General features: G+C 36.8%; 1 protein-coding gene across 1 annotated transcript in view; it reads right to left on the bottom strand.

Annotated features, from left to right (window-relative positions):
* Positions 1-20,156, bottom strand: part of DNAH5 (dynein axonemal heavy chain 5) — a 297,281-nt gene that overhangs the window by 112,458 nt on the left and 164,667 nt on the right. The window contains exons 36-45 of the mRNA XM_055308486.1: positions 16,828-17,006; positions 16,254-16,441; positions 15,723-15,917; positions 11,777-11,911; positions 10,840-10,947; positions 9,157-9,310; positions 7,878-8,024; positions 5,212-5,453; positions 1,571-1,747; positions 954-1,155 (exon numbers count right to left, since the gene is read on the bottom strand). Coding sequence (XP_055164461.1) covers positions 954-1,155; positions 1,571-1,747; positions 5,212-5,453; positions 7,878-8,024; positions 9,157-9,310; positions 10,840-10,947; positions 11,777-11,911; positions 15,723-15,917; positions 16,254-16,441; positions 16,828-17,006 — 1,727 coding nt within the window. The remainder of the gene's footprint in view (positions 1-953; positions 1,156-1,570; positions 1,748-5,211; positions 5,454-7,877; positions 8,025-9,156; positions 9,311-10,839; positions 10,948-11,776; positions 11,912-15,722; positions 15,918-16,253; positions 16,442-16,827; positions 17,007-20,156) is intronic.

Genomic DNA, 20,156 nt, shown 5'->3' with positions numbered 1-20,156 from the left:
CTCCCCATAAAATGCAGACCAGTAGACCGATAGATGCAAGTAGTATTTAATTATGTGTTAGCTGAGTCAAAATTTCCCAAGGAACAATTGCAAAGTGGTATTACTAGTAAATATTAAGAAGTATCTTGAAATTTTCTTTTTAAATATGTCAGTTTTCAATAATGTCTGTGTAAAAATTAAGAATACAGTGATAGTAGTATCTAACTAAAACCATTTAAAATATCTAATCTCACAGCTTTTCATTACACACTTCCTTGATTATAAACCAAAAATAAAAGATATATAAATATTGTGTATATATATATGTATATATATGCTTTGTATGTATGTACTTTATGTATGTACAACTAAATAAATTGAGGTATATATAGCTAGATATAAGTGTATAGATAAAATATTTGGTAAAAATATACTTCACACTTTGTAATTTTTATGTAAATTGCTGATTATATTATATAAATGACTGAAACAGATCTATTTGGAGATTTTTCTCTAATCTTTTTAAGATTGATTTATCTATTTTAGAGAGCATGAGTGGGGGGGTGGTCCAGGAAGAGAGAGAGGGAGAGAGAATCCTCAAGTAGACTTTCCACTAAGCGTGAAGGCCAATTCAGGGCTCTGTCACAGGACCCTGAGATCATGACTTGAGCTAAAATCAAGAGTCAGACACTAAACCAACTGAGCCACCCAGGGCACCTTCCAGTTTGTTTTTAATTCATTAAAAGTTCAGTAAACAATATACCTAACAAGGGGGAAGATATGCATTCAGATCACAAATGAAATAAAATTTCAAAAAAGAAACAATTAGGTTTCTTCACACATGAAAATGTCCATTTTAATTTTAGAGCCAAGTGTTTTAACTACCATTCAGAAAAATAAAATTTATTTAAATATTAGCCAGTGAAAAAAACTGTTCCCATCTGTTGTGTATGGATGGCAGCAAGGATCCTCACCAGTGGATGTGACATAATAGTCAAACATGGTGTCCTCGGGCCCCTCTAGAGGTGGCAAATCCAAGGTCAGTGCTTGCTGAGCACGTAGCCACTGGTCCACCCAACGCCGGCCCTCCAGTTCCAGCAGGGCACCAATGCTCCACATCAGGGAGAAGATGTACAGTCTCTCCAGGTGCTCCGCTGTGACCTCCACACCTTGCTCCTAGCACAAAAGAAACTTTTTGTCTTAATACTGTATTCTCGAACTGACTTTTTACTTTGAGGTTTCAATGAAAATAACAAAGATGTAAAAGGGACAATACTTTTCCCTAAGACAAGAACAAGGGAAAAATGAAAGAAACTGGGAACAAATACAGTACTGATCTCGAGAAATATCAGGCAGGTCTCCAAAATAAATCTGGATGCTTATTGGATGACTGTGAACTTGCCACTAAATTACAAACCCTAGGCTTACCTGGTGAAAAAGGAATGAAAAAAAATGCAAAAGATGCAGGTGCACATTTGAAAAATCCTCCCTCCACCCAAAGGTCTAACAAAACCAATTTCAAATATTGTACTTTCTGCCCAACATAGCTCTGTTAAGAGAGAAACTTCTAGAAAGTTGTTGAGCAATTTACCTTTGGAGGGATCAGCCCTTGAAGCATGTTAATGCTCTGCATGATTACAAAAGCCTCAAGCATCTCCATCTTGTATTCTAAGTTCTGGATACTGAAGCGATACAGATCGGGAAAAGACTTGCTGTAGAGCTGACGAAGAATTTCAGCTTCTTGAGGCGAGCGTTTCTTAAGGAAACCCTGTTCATTTACAGATTAATCCATTAATAAATTTATTGGCACACCAGGAGAATGGCCATTTTTGAACAAATTTTTTAAAATATTTTTAATGATAATACTGCACATAGGATTGCCAGGCCTTGCCAATGAAAGCTAATGCTTTCATGCATTAATTCATATAATGCTCAAAATAACACTGTGAAGTAGAAGTTATTATTATCCACCTTTATAGATGGAAAACCAAGGTCCAAATCGTTGAAGTAATATATCCAGGATCCTACAGCTGGTGGGTGCCAAGGCTGGAATTCAAACCCACACATTCTGTTACCACCCTACACATGTGCTCAGGTCTTGAAGTTAATATAAAGAAAAAGTCTTTGGCTGTTAATTAAAATATACCAGAGCTACCCTACAATCAAGCAATTGCACTACTAGGTATTTACCCCAAAGATACAAATGTAGTGATCTGAAGGGGCACTGGCCCCGCAATGTTTATGGCAGCAACATCCACAACAGCCAAACTATGGAAAGAGCCCAGATGTCTATCAACAGATGAATGGATAAAGAAGATGTGGTATATAAACAACAGGATACAACTCAGCCATCAAAAAAAAAAAAAAAGATATCTTGCCATTTGCAACGTTGTGGATGGAATTAGAGGATATTATGCTAAGCAAAATAACTCAATCAGAGAAAGACAACTATCATGATCTCATTCATATGTGGAGTTTAAGAAACAAAACAGGATCATAGAGGAAGCAGGAAAAAAATAAAACAAAACAAAATCGAGAGGGAAAAAAACCATAAAAGGCTCTTTTTAAAAAAAAGATTTATTTATTTGTTCATGAGAGACAGAAAGAGAGGCAGAGGCAGAGGTAGGCTCCATGCAGGGAGCCTGAAGCGGGACTCAATCCCAGACCCCGAGATCATGCCCTGAGCCAAAGGCAGACGCTCAACATCTGAGCCATCCAGGCATCCCTATAAAAGACTCTTAATCATAGGAAACAAACTGAGAGTCACTGGAGGGGATGTGGGTGGGGGGATGGGGTAACGGGGTGATGAGCATTAAGGAGGGCACATGATGTAATGAGCACCAGGTGTTATATAAGACTGATGAATCACTGAGCTCTACTTCTGAAACCAATAATACGTTATATGTTAATTGAGTTTAAATAAAATAAAAATTAATTAATTAAAACACCTAAGTAAATAAATAAATAAAACATACTAGAAGAAAATGAGGAGGCATATATAGAGAAATAACTTAGGAAAGCAAAATAAAAGATGAACAAAGGAAACCCATACCCACATTGTTTTAAATGGGAAACAAAGATTTTCAAGTTAGTTGTTTCCTTTTACTTCTTCTAATTTAATTAACAACCAGTGAAGAAAAATATCAAAGAATGTTCCAGAAAATGGAAAATTTAGTCATTTGGGGAACTCACTATTAGAAAAAGGCATGTGATCTCTAACAAAATACCACGTAACGCACAATATACTCCAAAGCTGAAGCAAGTTCCCTTGGCCTCAAGAGGTCAGCTCATTCTTAGACTGAACAGAAGCTATAAAATGTTGATTCCAAATTATTCATCAATTCCTGAATTTACCAGGCTGCCATAGCAATCAAAACAGAACATAGCACTTCCGAGTTGATGGAACCAAAAAGAATGTCATACACAGGGCCAAGTCATCAGCTTGGCTCCTAGGAGCTGATAGTTTCCCATGAACCCAGCTTTTCCACCCATCTGTTCTAATAACTCCCGAGAGCTACCTTGCACTGCTCTAAATACTTCCAGTCTGATTCTTTGTGAGTCTTGCTTCTTGCTAACCATTCATAAGAAGAAACTGCATTATTTAAAAGCATATTTAAAAATTAGGTAGGAGGTGCCTGGGTGGCTTAGTCAGTGGAGTGTCTGACCGTTATCTCAGCTCAGGTCTTGATCTCAGGGACATGAGTTCAAGCCCTGTATTGGGCTCCACGCTGGGTATGGAGCCTACTTAAAAATAAATAAAATAAAATAAAATAAATAAATAAAATAAAATAAAATAAAATAAAAATAAAAAAATAAAAAAAACCTTAGTAGTAAGTATAGCATTAATGTAAGAACCTTATTCAGTATCAACAGACAACATAATAGAAGCTTCTTTCACAAATAGTAAAGTTTAGATAATCATTAGCTAGTCATGTAAAAGTATTTTTAAAAAGCCTTTGTGAATGTGAAGTATTTGAGGAAAATCACATAAATACTTTTTTTACTTGGAGCTTGTCACTGATTCTGCGATTACCAAATCTGAATCTATTGTGATGCTTTTAAAAACAAAAACCAACTCCTGAACCACACCCTACCCAGAGATTCTACTTTGGTAGGATTGGGGTATGACCCAATCATCTGTATTTTAAAGAACTATCATTGATGATTATTACACAGCCGGAGTTCAGACCCCTTGCTCTGTATTCTCCTTAATGGATGGATAATTTGATTATGAAATCTGAAATCTTTAGAAGCATGTTTAGTGACATATTCAATTATATGTAAGTATAATTTTGCTATATAATCCCCTCTTTTTTCATATGTTCACACTTTACCAAACCTAAACCCTTTTGCAACCCAGATTTCTGTAAGTTCTGAGAAGATATTATTAAAAGTTAGGATATATTTTCATAGACAAAAAGAAGCACAAAAACTTAATGACAATATAAACATCTACTTAATTTAAATTATGATTTTATAAGTTTTCAATCAAAATCATCTCCAAAAAAATATGTAAATAAAATAGTAAATTTGTTCAACTATGTCAAAAAATATTTCACAGATGGCTTATCTAATAAGCATTTTGCCTTATATTATAGCATTTATTTAGTAAAATATCTAAGTATACAAATTAACTATAATCTGATTATAATCAATACACCCTGGAATGTACTGGTGGTAAGAAAATAATATACCTTTTCATGAATTGGAAATATTATCTGAAATATTATTTCTAAGAACAAATGTAAGACAAATACTATGACTACTGAATCTCATAAAAATTCCTTATATGTAATTTTTCGCTTATATGCAATTTTAATAAATTGTTCCCTTCAAGCTAATATTCTACGATGATTGTTCCCAAACTTTATGTGAATGAGTATCTTTTAAAAATGTCATGAATTCCCAAAGTGATAAAATTAAATTTTACTTATTCACAGTCTGATGGAATTATTGATTCAGCTAGGACTGGCAATTACTCCGCAACTCACAGTGGAAATCACAGTTCTAAAGAGATGAGAAGAGCCCTGAAGAAATCTGAAAGAAAGCTAAAGGAGCCTGTAAGGGACAATCAGGGCTTTAACATCACAGAACAAGCAAGAAACGGCCATAAACATTAGCAATGAAATGCAATTACATCACAGGTCTGCAGAAAAATCAGCATGTGCTCTACAGGAATGCTAAACATCTGTTTTTCTCTTTCAGTGTACAAAACAAAGACCCCACTCATACCTCTAGAATAGGACTCCAATCTAGGATAGAAGAACTCATGAAAACCATTCCATTTCTTGAGACAGTAGCGGGTGAAGCGTTGTCAATGTTATGGGGTTCAAAAATGATCTTGCAGTTCGGAGCCATGGGAATCCGATCACCATTGGCAAGGGTTAGAGTTTTATTATCATCCAAAACAGAATTCAGATTTTCAATCCAGATGGCGTCTACTGGACCATCAAGAACTATCCAGATATGCTCCCCTAGAATATCCCACCAAAGTTGGGGGGGAAACATACATATACGTATATACATATACATATAACTACTATACTTGAAGAAGTATTATAATGATGTAATTTTCATTAATTTTAAATAAAACTCTGATAGAAATTATTATATTATCACATAGAACTTTTCTAGTTCTTCATATACCAGTTGTTTAAAGCACATAATCAAAGCAGTAAGTCATTTGCTCATTGAACAAACATTCTTTGAGCACCCTCTAAGTATAAGCACTGTTCTAGGGTCTGGGGATATTGAGGTAAATAAGACAATGTCCTGCCTTCACAGAGCTTACCTTCTAAGTGGTAGAAATGATAAACCAATAAGCAAAGAAATATGTTAGATAAGAAAAATTAAATAGGATAAGAGGATGGTGCATTATTTTAGGTGAGGTAGTCAAATTTCAGGAGAATGAGGTAAAGATCTAGAGGTAGAATCTTCAGGCAGTAAGAATAGCAAGTGCAAAGTTCTCAAAGTGAGTATAAGCACAGGGTGCTTCAGAAAGAGTAAGTAAGAAGTTGAACCTAGTAGGCAAGAAGAGGAGAAGAGGAAGAGAAATGTGAGTACAGTCAGAAAGACAAGCAGAACCATAGAATGGACTGGCTTGCACATGTTACATTTGAGATGTCTCACAGACATCCCACAGTGTTGTTGAGCTAGAGATTTAAGGGAGAGGTCAGGGTTGAACATTAAAATGTAGAAGCCATCAGCTTAGAGATGGCATTTAAAACCATGGACTGGAGATGTTTCTTCTAGATAGGAAAAGTAGGCAGAAACAGGAGGTCTGAGGACAGAGCCACTTAATGCTCAGACTTCTGGTAGTCGTCTTTGCTGGCTCCTCCCTCTGGGAGACCCCTCATCAGGAAGCAGAAGTAGAAGGAGAGCCAGCAGGTAAAGTTTCCCAGAAGTCAAGTGATGGAAGAATATCAAGGAGAGTGATCAATGGTGCCAGATACTACCAGAGCCCAACTAGCCTGAGAACTGACCATTTATATCTGATGTGCCAGAGGTCATGACTGTCCTTTAAAAGAGCAGTTTTGGAGGACAATTGGGAACAAAAGCTGATGGAGGTTGCTTCAGAGATATGGAAGTAAAGAAAGTGACAAACATCAACAGAATGCCATCAACGGGAATGCCATCATCAATTTAGGTATTTGGTTTAATAGTTCCTTTTAACTGCTTAACCTCTAGTTTCTCTTTATTGACACTATGACCAAGTTTGTAACTCTAATTTTTATTTACTGTGCAACGCCTGTAATATATTCTATGTCAAATAAACTGCTTTGAAAATCTTAATTATGCTCATTTGACTTGAATTTAAGTAAAATGATGCCAGTCACTTAGAAAAGGCCTATTGCCTTCTTTAAGGAGGGGAAATAAACCACCTCTCTGAGCTCCTATTCTTGGGAGCATTGGGCACTGGATCTGTGTTGACACGGGATTACTGAAACAAGTCAGACACAAAATTTTATTTATTTCCACTAAAACAACAATTTCTAACATGAGCACACTTTAGAAATTCCATGTTTTCATGTCTCTTTTGACAACCGATGTTAGGTTGATGAGCTCCATTCCCTAAATGAGAACTTGGGTGGCAACGCCTTAAACATTTTTCGGTAGAAAGCATTCCAAAGCAGAGACTCCTAAAGAAATACCCCAATATCTTGTCTTCCCATATCCTACTTTCTCTCTGCAAGTGCATTCACTCACTCATTCAGGAGTGAGAAAATATGGGAAGAAAGTTAATATCACCTCTTCCATCTGAGCTTATATTCTAAGAACATTGGGTTCAATTTCCAGACTCCGTAAGTAAGAGAGTATTCAGAGTGAACTGCTAGCCATTAACATGTTTGTTCATAGGACGACCAAACACCAGTGTACATCTACACAGAATAACTTGTTAGTTCAATAAAGACTTCATTTTTGATATATGTGATTTTTCTCCCCAAAGAAGCCTATTTCCTCCTGTGATTTTTTTTTCCTCCTGTGATTTTTATAGGCAAATCAGTTTTCTAAAAATAGGCTGTACTTAAATAAAAGTAACATTTTTAAAAGATTCAGTGAAATAGTTATAGTAAAATCCATTTATTCAACAGTATCAATTTTCCTTAACAGCCTTTCTTCTATTTTTTTCTAAGATATCACAGGTATACAGAAATATTTACTCAAAAGGAAAATAATTTCTGTTGTGACAACAACAACAAAAGGAGGAAGAGGGGTATTTTAAATGTCTAATCAATATTTTCAATATATCAACACTGACAAATATACTGATTAAGGGCTTCTTATTCTTGGCTAAGATGTTATAGGGAGAATATGTTCTACCAATTCTAAATGGGCACCAAGGATTTTATTTAAAAGGATGTATCAAAAATAATCTATCCTCTACCTCTATCCTCTACCTTTTTTAGCCTTTAATGTTTTCCTCCATAGGGTTGAAAATATCCCATCAGTCCAGTCATTTGTGGCCACATCAAGCCGACCAAACATCTGTGGGGCCGTAATCGCTTTGGGATTCATCCTCAGTTCCCGATGTGGTTTTCCACAATCTGTACCAAGTAAATGCAAATTTTAAACAACTCCAATGTAGAGTGGCCCATGTTAAGTAACACTGAACTAATTTGCAATGTACCACTAGCAAGTGTTCAAGATATGAAAAATGCAAAATTACACTGAGAATATATGTCTTACTTCATTCCAAGTTATCATAGTTAATCCTGTTATGTTTTATGGACTCACATACTTTCGCTTTTATCCTTCTGTAAAAGAAAATTACATGAAATATAATGGGGAAAAAGATATGAACAAATTAATATATCCTGGAAGTTCTTGAAATTTCACAGCTCAAAAGTCTTTTGATTTATGGTGTACTGGATTAAGTCTGGTCTCTGAAATACCACCCAGAAGATGCCTCATTTCCCCCCCCACTGGCTTCAATTTGCTGAGATATGTTCTTGTGTTTGGGGATGTTTATATAGCTTTAAAATGATATGTTTTCTCAAATTATGCTTAATAATACTTTTGTTGTTATGTGGCTGCCTTCTGTTAACAATAAACTACAAATGCACCTGGTAAAATGACTTGAGCAAAATGAGTACTAAATATTAAACAATAGTGATACATTATGTATAACATGTCTAAATTATGTAACCCAATGCCATCACAGGTTTTGGAGAAGTTCTATGCAAAGATGAATTCATCATAAGACTATTTTCTGTTGATGAACCTGTTCTTGGTTTTAACATGTAGCTCAGTCAGCTCATGAAACCCCAGTGCATTGATATTGATTGAGTTGGTGGTTGTGAAAATTGCTCTGTATTTGCCCTAGGGTCCTGCACATGTTGGATTTAGTCTTGGTGTCTTTAGCTATGGAGCAAAGTGAATTCTCTACATCAAGACTCCACCAGGAGGTCTTCACACTGAGAAAGAACTGTGCTCTCAGCTATCACTTACCTTGCCAAAACTGAGAGCTTACATCTGCTGGACTTATGTGGTTTTTTCCCCTCTAGTTAATTATAATAATACATTATCTCTAAAATGTACCTAATAATCAGTAACGCAGCATTCCCTCCTGCAAATATACTAATGTAGCTAATGTTTGTGTCCCTCTTGGAGTATGCAGAGGTGTCACAACTATTTAAATGTGTTGTCCAGAGCAACACAGCTTGGCTGCCCCCTTACCTGCCATGGCTTTCATCAAGGTGTGGATGCAGGTGGTTTTTCCTGCACCACTAGGCCCCAGGGTCATCATCCCATGCCGCACTCTCTGTGTCTCAAACAGCTGGATGACTTTGAGTTTCCAAGGAGGATGGTTGATGAGACCAGCTTCTTCAACCTGAAAACATGCAAGCCCCACATTGGGCCACATCAACAACAATCTGGATTTACTGTTGTAATCAAAATATGCACAGATGTCGAGTGAGGGGTAGAGGAATGGGAGTTATTGTTTGTTGGGTATGGAGTTTCAGTTTGGGAAGGTGAAAAAAATTCTGAAGATGGATGGTGATGATGTCTTGTACAATAATGTGAATGCACTAAATGCCACTGAGCAGTACATGTAAAAATGGCTAAAATGGTAAATTTTATGTTATATATTTTACCATGATAAAAAATATATTGCTGGGGCAATATATTTGGTAGGCTCAGTTGGTAGATTATGCAACTTTTGGTCTCAAGGTTGTCAGTTCGAGTCCCACATATGGCATGGAGTTTGCTTAAATTAGATTATTACTTGTAAAGTTACATGGGGATTTGAGCCCAAGAAACTCAGCTCCATGGTCCATGCTCTTAACCATCATGCAATGCTTAAACACACTATAAATGATGCCTTTATTTTTACTTAAATAATTGTTGGATAATAATCATGGATCATTTTAGGCTCTGTATATATGCTCTTCAGATTTTTCACATGCTACAAATTTTGCTGTTAATTGCCCTATAAATTACTTTATGCTAAGCTTTTTAGACAATGCTACAATTAATTCAGCCATATGATGAAGAAACCACTTGCAAAATGAATTATCACTCTCACCTGATTAGGAGATTAAGATTTTTTTTTTAAGATTTTTTTTAAATATTTTATGTATTTATTTCAGGGGGTAGAGGGGCAGAGGGAGAGAGAGAGATAATCTCTCAAGCAGACTCCTGTCTAGCATGGAGGGCTTGATAGCATGACTCCAAAACCACGACCTGAGCCAAAATCAAGAGGCAGATGCTTAACCAACTGAGTGACCCAGGTGCCATGGAGATTAAGAGTTTTATGTATTGATTTTTTTAAAAGGAAAATATCCATTAAATACTACCATATTTGATTTTTGTTAACAAATATCTTCAAAGAATTGAAATGTATTTTATAAATATGAGCTAATCACCATTTTTATATAATGTGGTGGATCCCCTAGGGCCTAAGGAAGAAACCACAAGTGATCCTGGGCCTGGGGAAGAAAAATGACAGTTGAGGAGTCATATGAGATCATTGTGAATGACAATCAGGACAATCACAAAGCAATGTGGAAACACCAGGGCCACAGGCAAAGCCAAGCCGAGCAAGGCAAGGCAGCCAGCTGAGGCCTCCTTGTCATATTTCATTTCAGAATCTCATGTGGAATGGTTTCCATCAACAAGGGGACCCCTAGCATGTGGCCAACTAGACATGTTGTTGTTCGATGGTGGAAGACTGCCCGGCTCAAGACTGCCTGACACAGTTCTGTCAGTGGTGTGTAATGGCCTCTCCTAACACAATAGCCACAGCGTTGGGTGTTGTTCTTAGAACTCACATATTTGGAACACATCAGCTCCACTTGATTCTCATGAAACTCAGATGAAGAGACTACATAGTATTGGATGCCCTGAGAAATACATTACCTGTCTACTAATTGCCATTTCCAGTTCTGGGTAATCTGCTTTGTCCAGAAGAATATTTGGGAAGAGATCTTCAATCAAACTCAAAAATAAGGGTTCATCCTCATCAATCTAAAAGAAGAAAGAAAGGGAAATCAGACTATTCTGGCACAATCAGAGCAATGTACAGATAAACTGAAAATGTTAAACATACCAAATTATTTTACCATAACTGTTAATAAATAAAATACAACCTTCACTGAAGTTGAGGAATATTTTCCTTGTGTTGCCCATAAGTTAAAAATTATTTTTAGAAAAGGGGGGGGGAGAAAAGGGAGGAAGAAGAGGAAAGTGAGGAAGGAAGCAGATGAAAGGAAAATACTGCCTATACAACAATCTTCCAGTAAAATAACCAGTTTGGGGAGTTACCATTAACCTAAAATTTATAATTTAAATTTTAAAAAATAATTTAAATAAGAGATAGTAACAAAGTCATGAATTGGAATTTGCTTTGCGCTTTTATTTTAAAATAAAAAATATATCATTCTGTCACCCTGTACATAGATTCACTGATCCCGAACAACTGTGAAACGGATGAGTGTGACATTATTACACACTGTTCAATTTACATATAATTTCCTGCCAGACTCTACAGACGTTAAAGAAGGTGAGATTTCAGCTCTAAAACCCAAAAATATTTCAAGTTATTCAGAAACTTAGCATGTGGATTTTTAAAAATCCATTTCAATCCTATGGAAAAAGGCATATGTTAGACTAGATATGAATTACCACAAAAATAGCTTCTGAAGAAGTCTCATTTAAAGTTATGCTCTCCCACACTTTAGCTGATAATTATTCATTTTTAAATGAGTATTTTAAATAAATATTTCTAAATCTCATTTGCACTTACTTAGCTGAACTGATATTAAGTGGGTGCAACATTTCCATCTGTGAATCTTACCAGTTTAGAAAGATTCATGTCTCGTAGAACACGCATGACGATCACTGATTCTGTATCTGTGGGGTTGGCTCTTTTTGCCGCTCCTAGGGTTCGCAAAACTGACAGAATGTTCCGCAGACCAAAATCATAATGCACCTGAAGCATGTGAGGTACACCAGGCTTATTTTCAATATTAACTTACCCATGAAAACTACAAAGTTGACAAAAGTACTATTCACAATAATGAATAAATGCTAATTTTCCTTTAGAAAAAACTGCACAGCTAGTGAAGCAATAAATTTTTATCAATATATTTTGGAGAAAATAGAGAATATCCAAAAGAGTTCTCTCATGTATGATCATTAATTTCAGCCCTTAGATCAGAACTAATAAATATATCTTGACAGGGAGAAAGGAATAAATTTCCTCTTGGAGTATACGCACCCCTTGAGCCTCTTCTTAATCAGTCATCCTAAGAAAAATTTCCTCATATCTCTAAAGCTAAAATTCTGAACCAGGTGTATATACATTTATATACTGATAGGTAAAAAGACAAACGTATTAAGGAGGAAGACAGTAGCCATATTCTGGAATTACATAGATCTGGGAAGAATAAGGACATATTGGAAAGCCAAGTCCTTAGCTTTGTTATTCCCTTGATATATATTTAAAACCTCAATCACATATAAAGTGAATAATTAAAAATGAATTATCTAACCGCTATAAATTTTTTAAAGATTTTATTTATTTACAGAGAGACCTTGCAAGTGGAGAGACGGGTAGAGGGAGAGGGAGAGAGAGATCTCCAGCTGACTCCACGTTGAGCGCAGAGCCTGACACAGGGCTCGATCCCACAACCCTGAGATCATGACCTGAGCTGAAATCAAGAGTCAGACTGTCAATAAACTGAGCCACCCTAGTGCTCCAAATTAACCAACCACTATAGAAAATAGTATGGCAGTTGCTCAAAAAATTGAAAATAGAACTATTATATGATCCAGAAATCATACTTCTGGGTATATAGCCAAATAACTGAAAGCAGGATCTCAAAGACATATTTGCACACCCATGTTCACAGCAACAGTATTCACAATAGCCAAGAAGTGAAAGCATCTCAAATGCCCATGGATGGATGAATGGAAAAACAAAATGTGGTATATACATACAATGGAATGTCATTCAGTCATAAAAAGGAACCAAACCCTGTCACATCCTACACCATGGATGAACCTTGAGGTTCATGCTAAGCAAAATAAGCCAATCAAAATAGACAAATGCTATATGATCCCACTTATATGAGGTATCTAAAGTAGTAAAATGCATAGAAACAAGAAGTAGAATGGTAGTTACCAGAGACTGAGGGGAATAGTAAGAGAGGAATTGCTGCTTCATGGGTATAGAGGTTCAGTTTTGCAAGAGGAAAATGTTATGGAAATCTGTTTCATAGCACTGTGAATATACTTAACACTACTGAATTGTACACTTGGAAATGGCTAAGATGGTAAATTTAATGTTAGATATGTTTTATCAGATTTAAAAAAAAAAACAATTATCTGCTAAGGTAACTGAAGCAGTATGCATCACTTCATACTCATCATTTGGAGGATGGAGCACATAAAAAGATTCAGATTGAGTTCCTGTCTTCAAGGAGTTTAAATTCTAACAGAGTTAACATGATAAAAATGTGAGCTAACTCACCAAAAAGTAACAACGATGTGAAAGTAGTGGTGTGTGGAATTAATTAAGGAAAACTTCCCAGAACTGGACTCAGTTAAATCTGTGGGCATGAAGTAAGATTCACAGAATGTTCACCCAGAGATCAGCATGGGCCACCTGTTTTGCACACGTTGACTCATTTTATCTGACAATGACCCCATGAGCAGGGCTGTGGGTGTGAAGGAAATAGAAATGAAATAGTAGAGAAGAAGAAGGCAGGAGTCAGTGATGTGGCAATTTTCTGCATGCAAGAAACAGCATGGAAAAATACTTCTTTGATAGAGGGAAAAAGAAGAATGGGTGAGTAAAGGCTGCAATAAGTAGAAGAAAAAAAGAATATTTTTGATGAGAATGTAATTTAATTGAGGCTGGGGGTATAAAAAATAATCTAGAGTCAAAGAAGTTTGGAATGGAGGCCAGAGTGAAAGACAGTTCAAAATGTTCTATATATGTTAGGAGGTTTTATTTGTGTTATAGTTTTATGCTTATTGCATGTATTATTATTTAGCATATGCTTTTAGTAATTTTTATTTCTATGTCCCAGTGATCTGTGGCATGATCCCAACTCATGGTGTTTGTGTCTTTGTATGATAGTTTTCCCTTGAGTGTGGTAGGACCTATGATTTAATCAATCTAATACAGCAAAGGTAACAGGTCGCATGTGATTGTATGTACGTAATTTTGTGGTCACATCACTTAAGGTTTGTGATAGTAAATTTATGTGTCAGTTTGGGCCACAGGATGCCTCGGTCCTCATTAAACATGATTTTGAATGTGTCTCTAAAGGAAGTTTCTGGAAGAGATTAGCATTTGAACTGGTGGACAGTGTCAAGAAGATGGCCCTCCCCAGGGTGGGTGGGCACCATCCAAACAGCGAGGACCTGAATAAAACAAAAAGGAAGAGGAAGGTTGGATTCATTCACTCTGCCCTACTCCTGGACCGGGATATCAACCTTCTCCTGTCCTCAATGTTCCCAGTTGTCTGGCCTTCAGACTTGGACTAGAATCTATACTGTCATTCCTTCAAACTACACCACCATCTTTCCTGGTTTTCAGCTCACAGACAACAGATCATGGGACTTCTCTACCTACATAACTGTGTGAGCCAATCCCTTATAATAAATTTCTTTATAGCATATATATATATATATATATATATATATATATATATATATATACACACACACATAAATCCTATTGGCCCTATTTCTCTGGAGAATCCTAATATGAGACTGTTGCATTCATCCTGCTGGAATCTCTTTCACTTGCTGACGTTGAGAAGGCAAGTGGCCATGTTGGGGAATCCCATGTAGCAAAGAACAGCATGCAGCCTGCAGGAACTGAACATGGCCTTCTCCAGCTGACAGCCAGCAAGAAACTAAATCCCTCAGTCTTACAACCTCAAGAACAGAATTCTGCCAACAACCTGAGTGAGCTTAGAAGTAAATCCTCCCCTGGTCAAGCATGTAGCCAACACTTCATTGAAGCCTTGTTACACTCTGAGCAGAGGACTCAGCCACGATGTACCAGGACTCTTGACCCACAGAAACCACGAAATAATAAACTGTGTATTATTTTAAGCCAGTAAATTTGTGGTACCATGTCATATAGCAACAGATAACTAATGCAAAAGTAATATATGATGAATTTCATACCTCTTAACTGCAAAACTGCATGATTTCAGAACCTGCTACTCTAAATAGTACAGGAAACTAGCATAGAAGTTACAATAAAAGTTATGATAGATGTATCACTGAACTCTATCTCTGAAGCTAGTAATACACTATATGCTAATTGAATTTAAATTATAAAAATAAAATAAATAAAATTTTAAAAACTTACAATAGATATAACAGACTATTAGCAAGGCATGGCCCAATATATGAGGAAGCTTAGAAGTGAGAAGAGCAATGATTGAGAGGTTCCTGAAAACTCTGAGGACACACAACACATACTATGATTAACATAAAAGTGGGAGAAAGAACAAATATTAATATTTATAATTCTTTGGCTCTTAAGTCAGTTCAGGAAGTACTTATTTCATTTCTATGTGGCAAAAATTAATTTATTTAAATACACTTAAAAAACTATCCACATAAAATTAATTTTGTAATGATATAATTTTCTACTTTGTATCAATAAGGTAATCTGCCAGCAGCCCCAGTCTACAATGTTTCAAAATGAGCACATTTCACCAAATAGAAAAACTAAGTATATATGTAAGTACAGAAAGACTTTCAGAACATCACACCTGCTTAGAAAGCTGTTCCTCACACAGCTTGTAGAGGGTGAAAAACTTCCTGGCCAAAACAACATTGTCAATGAAGCCACAACTGGCCAACTTCACCCTTATGATAATCTGTCGGTCAGGCACCATCATGGCCACAGAGCGGAAATTAATCTTCAGGTTTTCGGGGAGCTCCTGCCGCCCAGCATAGCCAGGATTCTATACAGCAAACAAAACCCACAGATGAATGACATGGTCATGGGGTGACTTACTCACATCAGTGTGACAGTAAAAGAAAGATTCATTATGTACACGCAACAAATCCAGGCTGACAACCAGAGAACTCATTTACATACCTTACTCTCCTTTTAACTGCAGAGAGTACATCACAAGTTATTAATATGAGCTTTGTTTAACATCAAAGGCTTTCACACAGTAGTTAAAATTACCATCCCAATTTCCATTCATGAAAAAGAAGCTCCCTAAGACAAGGGAAATGCATGAAAGCTGCAATAAGAAGGCTGAAATTCAGCAGCTCTTCTTCTGGTTCCTTACCATGGTCAGGAAAAGTCCAAATTCAGGGTTCATAGTCACATTATCTCCATCGGTAAAAATAAAAGACTTTTTCCGCTCCTTTTTACATGTCAGAATAATGGAAATTTGCTGGGCTGCCACTGACAGAACTGGCAAATCAATACGGTTAAATTCATCAAAACAACCCCAGGATCCAGACTGTGCCAGTCCTTCGAAGGGAAATTTAATAGAAAATCCATTTAGTATATCATTTCAAAAAGCCAAGGAAAAGGGCATTTTGCAGCTGCCAAGACAAGCCAGAGATAAGTCAGTTCAAAAATAAACTTGAACAAATAGATGATGCACAAAATGCCCCCAAAATAATTCACAATGTGGTACTTCATCTGTAAATAGCCAACCTGCAGGGATAAAGGAACATTACAAAGCAGGTGATGGTGACATTTGATCCCCCCAAACAATGGTAAGATGCAGGTTTTCCAAAAAGTTGTCTGAAGTTGAAAAATGACACTAAAATGTAGCCAATTGTTGAAAAATAAATCTTTAGACATTCCACCTTAGCTTAAATTTTTCATCAAATAAAAACTATAACCCTCACCTTTAAAAATCCGTCCAAGTCCTCGGAAATCCATCTGGTCAGAACAATTGAAAACCACAACATATTTTCCAAGACATCGTCCCATATCTTTAGTAGTTTCTGTTTTCCCTGTCCCTGCGGGTCCAGCAGGAGCTCCTCCCATGCTCATTCCCAGCGCTTGAGCCAATGTGATGTAACACCTTGAGAAATAGAGACATCACTAGAACCATACCACCAGCACCCAGAAGACACTTCTGAGACATCACAGTAAAATGAAACCTGCACAAGATTTTTAAATGGGAAGTTCAAGCCATTGTCCCTACAAAACATTTTCCAAACTACATCCTTCAGCTATGCTTCCCTTATGGATATTAACATGTGTAAAGGAAAAAGAGGAGATGGTCTACGGCCAAGTAAGTTTGAAAATTGTTAAAAAGGTTCAGTGAGCTTTCTCAGGAGAATGTACAATGAGATTCTCCACGTATGAAAAAATAGTACACAGCATTTCCAAAACCTATTTGGCAACCTCTTCATAAAAACCTACCAATCTTTAAAGAATAGTATACTATGAAAAGATTTGGAACCATTAGAATAATCCCCTTTTGGAGTGTCTCACTGGCACAGTTAAGCATCTGACTCTTGGTTTTGGCTCAGGGCATGATCTTAGGGTTGTAAGATTACACATCAGGCTCCATGATCATCACAGAGTCTGCTTGGGATTTTCTCTCACCCTCTCCCTCTGCCCCTCCCTGCCTCAAATAATCTTTTTAAAAAATACTAATCCTCTTTTGAATCTAAGAGTCAATAATTTGATGATCACATGAGATTTGAATCACACATTGCTAAATAATCATGTCTTCAATCTATTTCTAGGAGCAAATGCTATACCTACACAGACCTTCTACTGTCCTTACTGCATGATATTAATGAATAAAAGACTTTGGTAAGAAAATACAAAAGTGCCTGGGAAGGAAAGACTAACCTGATAACTCACTAATAAATTACTCGATTCCCCAGCGTCACTTGAGTTGTCAAAGGAGGTAATCTATAAGTGATGCAGTTTAGGGATTTCCTATGGCTAAACTATATAAAGCATTCATCTGGACATGAAAAAATTTCAGAGGATATAAAGCGATTGTCCATCATGAAGGGTGGAAATAAACACCGCAAGTACACCTACTGGAGGTCCTCTAGAATCTGTATTTTATTGGAAGTGGGTTCCTTAAAATACAGGCTAATAAATGACTTGGCCCTGAATGTATACAGAGCCTGGATATGGAGAAAATAATGTAGGTGTACTCAGGAGGACACCTAAGCTCACTTTGATTTTTGCTTTTTAATTCAAGGTTTTATTTCTCACCTTGTACTTCTGTTATCCCTGGCAGAGCAGTCTCTGTAATAACAATGTGATGTGCTCCACCTACAGTATCTCACGTAAGCTCAGGGAACCTTGCAGGGAAGCTACTGGTGTCTTTCCCATTTTACAGAAAAGGGGAAAGGCTCACAGAGACGGAATTACTTTTCTTGGGATTGTGGTGGAAGAGCCGAGAATCGATTGAGCTTTCCCGTCCAACTGCAAGCCCTCATGCTGCTCGACTCTAGAACATGTCCACCCTGCCAGGGTAAGGAAAACATCTCTGGGAACCCTGCCACCCAGCTATTCTGTCTTGCAAACCCTCCTTATAACTGGGTTTATAATTGAACTGAAGCAGGAGCAAGTTTTTAAGTTGCCTTAAAGAAATCATCCTATTTACATGAAAACTAAGTGGGCAAGCCAGGTGCTTTATCGCTTCCTTTCTCCACTGGGTGTGGCTTCAGCCCAGCTGCTTTGCTGGCATCCAGACTCCTCTGGGACTTGCTTTTCAGAGAAATCTTTGCCAATTTTAAAAATGTCACCATTCGGGAATAGGGTTTGGACTAAATCAGCCATGTGATTTAGTGGCTGTTGTGCAGCTTTATTTCTGCACCAGACTGCCATAAGGTCTCTGTTCTTAGGAACTGTGTCATGATCTCAGGATTGTAAGATCACACATTGGGTTCCACGATCATCCAACTTCCTGCCTTAACCAAATCCATCACCAACATTCCCAGCACCCTACATGTACTTCATCACATGTAAACCAGCAGTGCTTTCAGCTACTATTCCTAAACTGTATTAATTCTAAAATGTTAAAACTAAAGCAAAAACAAAAACAAACAAAAAACCTCCTAAGGCAATGATGGTACACACATCATGAACTTATTTTTCTTTTGTTTCTTTTCTTTGGTTTAGTTATAGACTCTGATTATGAACATGCTTAAGGAGAAACAAAAGGAAACATTGACTAAGAATGTGTTATTGATGAGCAAGAAAAACCATAATCATAGCAACGATAATAATGACTAACACATACTGGGTGCCAGGCCCTGGGTATTCCAAAAGGAGAGAATCAGAGAGATTAGGTATCTTGGCCAAGACTATCCAGCTGTTGAGGGCAGCATCCAGCGATCAATATTCAAGTGTGACTCATGGAAGAGAAATGTGCATATTGTTTAGACCCATCTACATTTCTTATTAAGCTGATGAGAAGCTTCTACCAGCCTTTGACCTCTGCTGCCCTCTGCCTGAGTGACAGTGTAGTAAGAATGACTCCTATCTTGTCCGCTTTTGCAGAGAGGAAGGACTGGTCGTGAAAAACACCATGAGCTTTCAGAGAATGATGCCATATGTTTTTAGTTAATTAGGACAACTATTTTATCATCCGGAATATTGGCAGCTCCATCTACCTGATGCCAAGCTTCCCAGAGCCTAAAGCTACCAATGTTGTTGAATTTCCACAGGGCAATCAGCAAAAGACTGACAAGATGTCAATGCCTCTGGCCTTTGATGTTTGTAAGTATTAATTTTAGTGAGGAATTCTTCTGTAAAAGGGCAACAAATCTTGCAGTGGAATCCCAGTGACTGACAGAAAAAAAATAGTGAATCAATTCTCCCATGATCAAGATAAGGAAAAATAAGCAAATGAACGTTTAGGGGGAGACAGGCCAAGACAAACTTTGGAATCACTTCTATTTATATACTTACACCTACTTTGCTTTTAATGTTCTCAAGTTTTTTTGATACAGAAAGATGGACAAGACGATGAACATAGTGAAAGAATTTAGCTGCAGAGAAGTTTGTAGAACCTGATACCCATATGTAAAAATTAAAAAGAATTTTTACGTACAAGCAATAGAAATTTCTAGAAGGAAAGGGAATAAGTTGCTTGTTGTTTTTTAAAAACAGGGGGAAAAATTGACTCTTATACTTTCAACTGTATGTCCTTCCGTACTATTTAAATTTTTCACCACAAAGATGTGACTCTGAAAAT

Source organism: Nyctereutes procyonoides, unplaced genomic scaffold (genome assembly GCF_905146905.1).
Source record: "Nyctereutes procyonoides isolate TBG_1078 unplaced genomic scaffold, NYPRO_anot_genome, whole genome shotgun sequence".
In the NCBI taxonomy this organism is placed as follows: Eukaryota; Metazoa; Chordata; class Mammalia; order Carnivora; family Canidae; genus Nyctereutes; species Nyctereutes procyonoides.
This window is presented reverse-complemented; position numbering and strand designations above follow the sequence as displayed.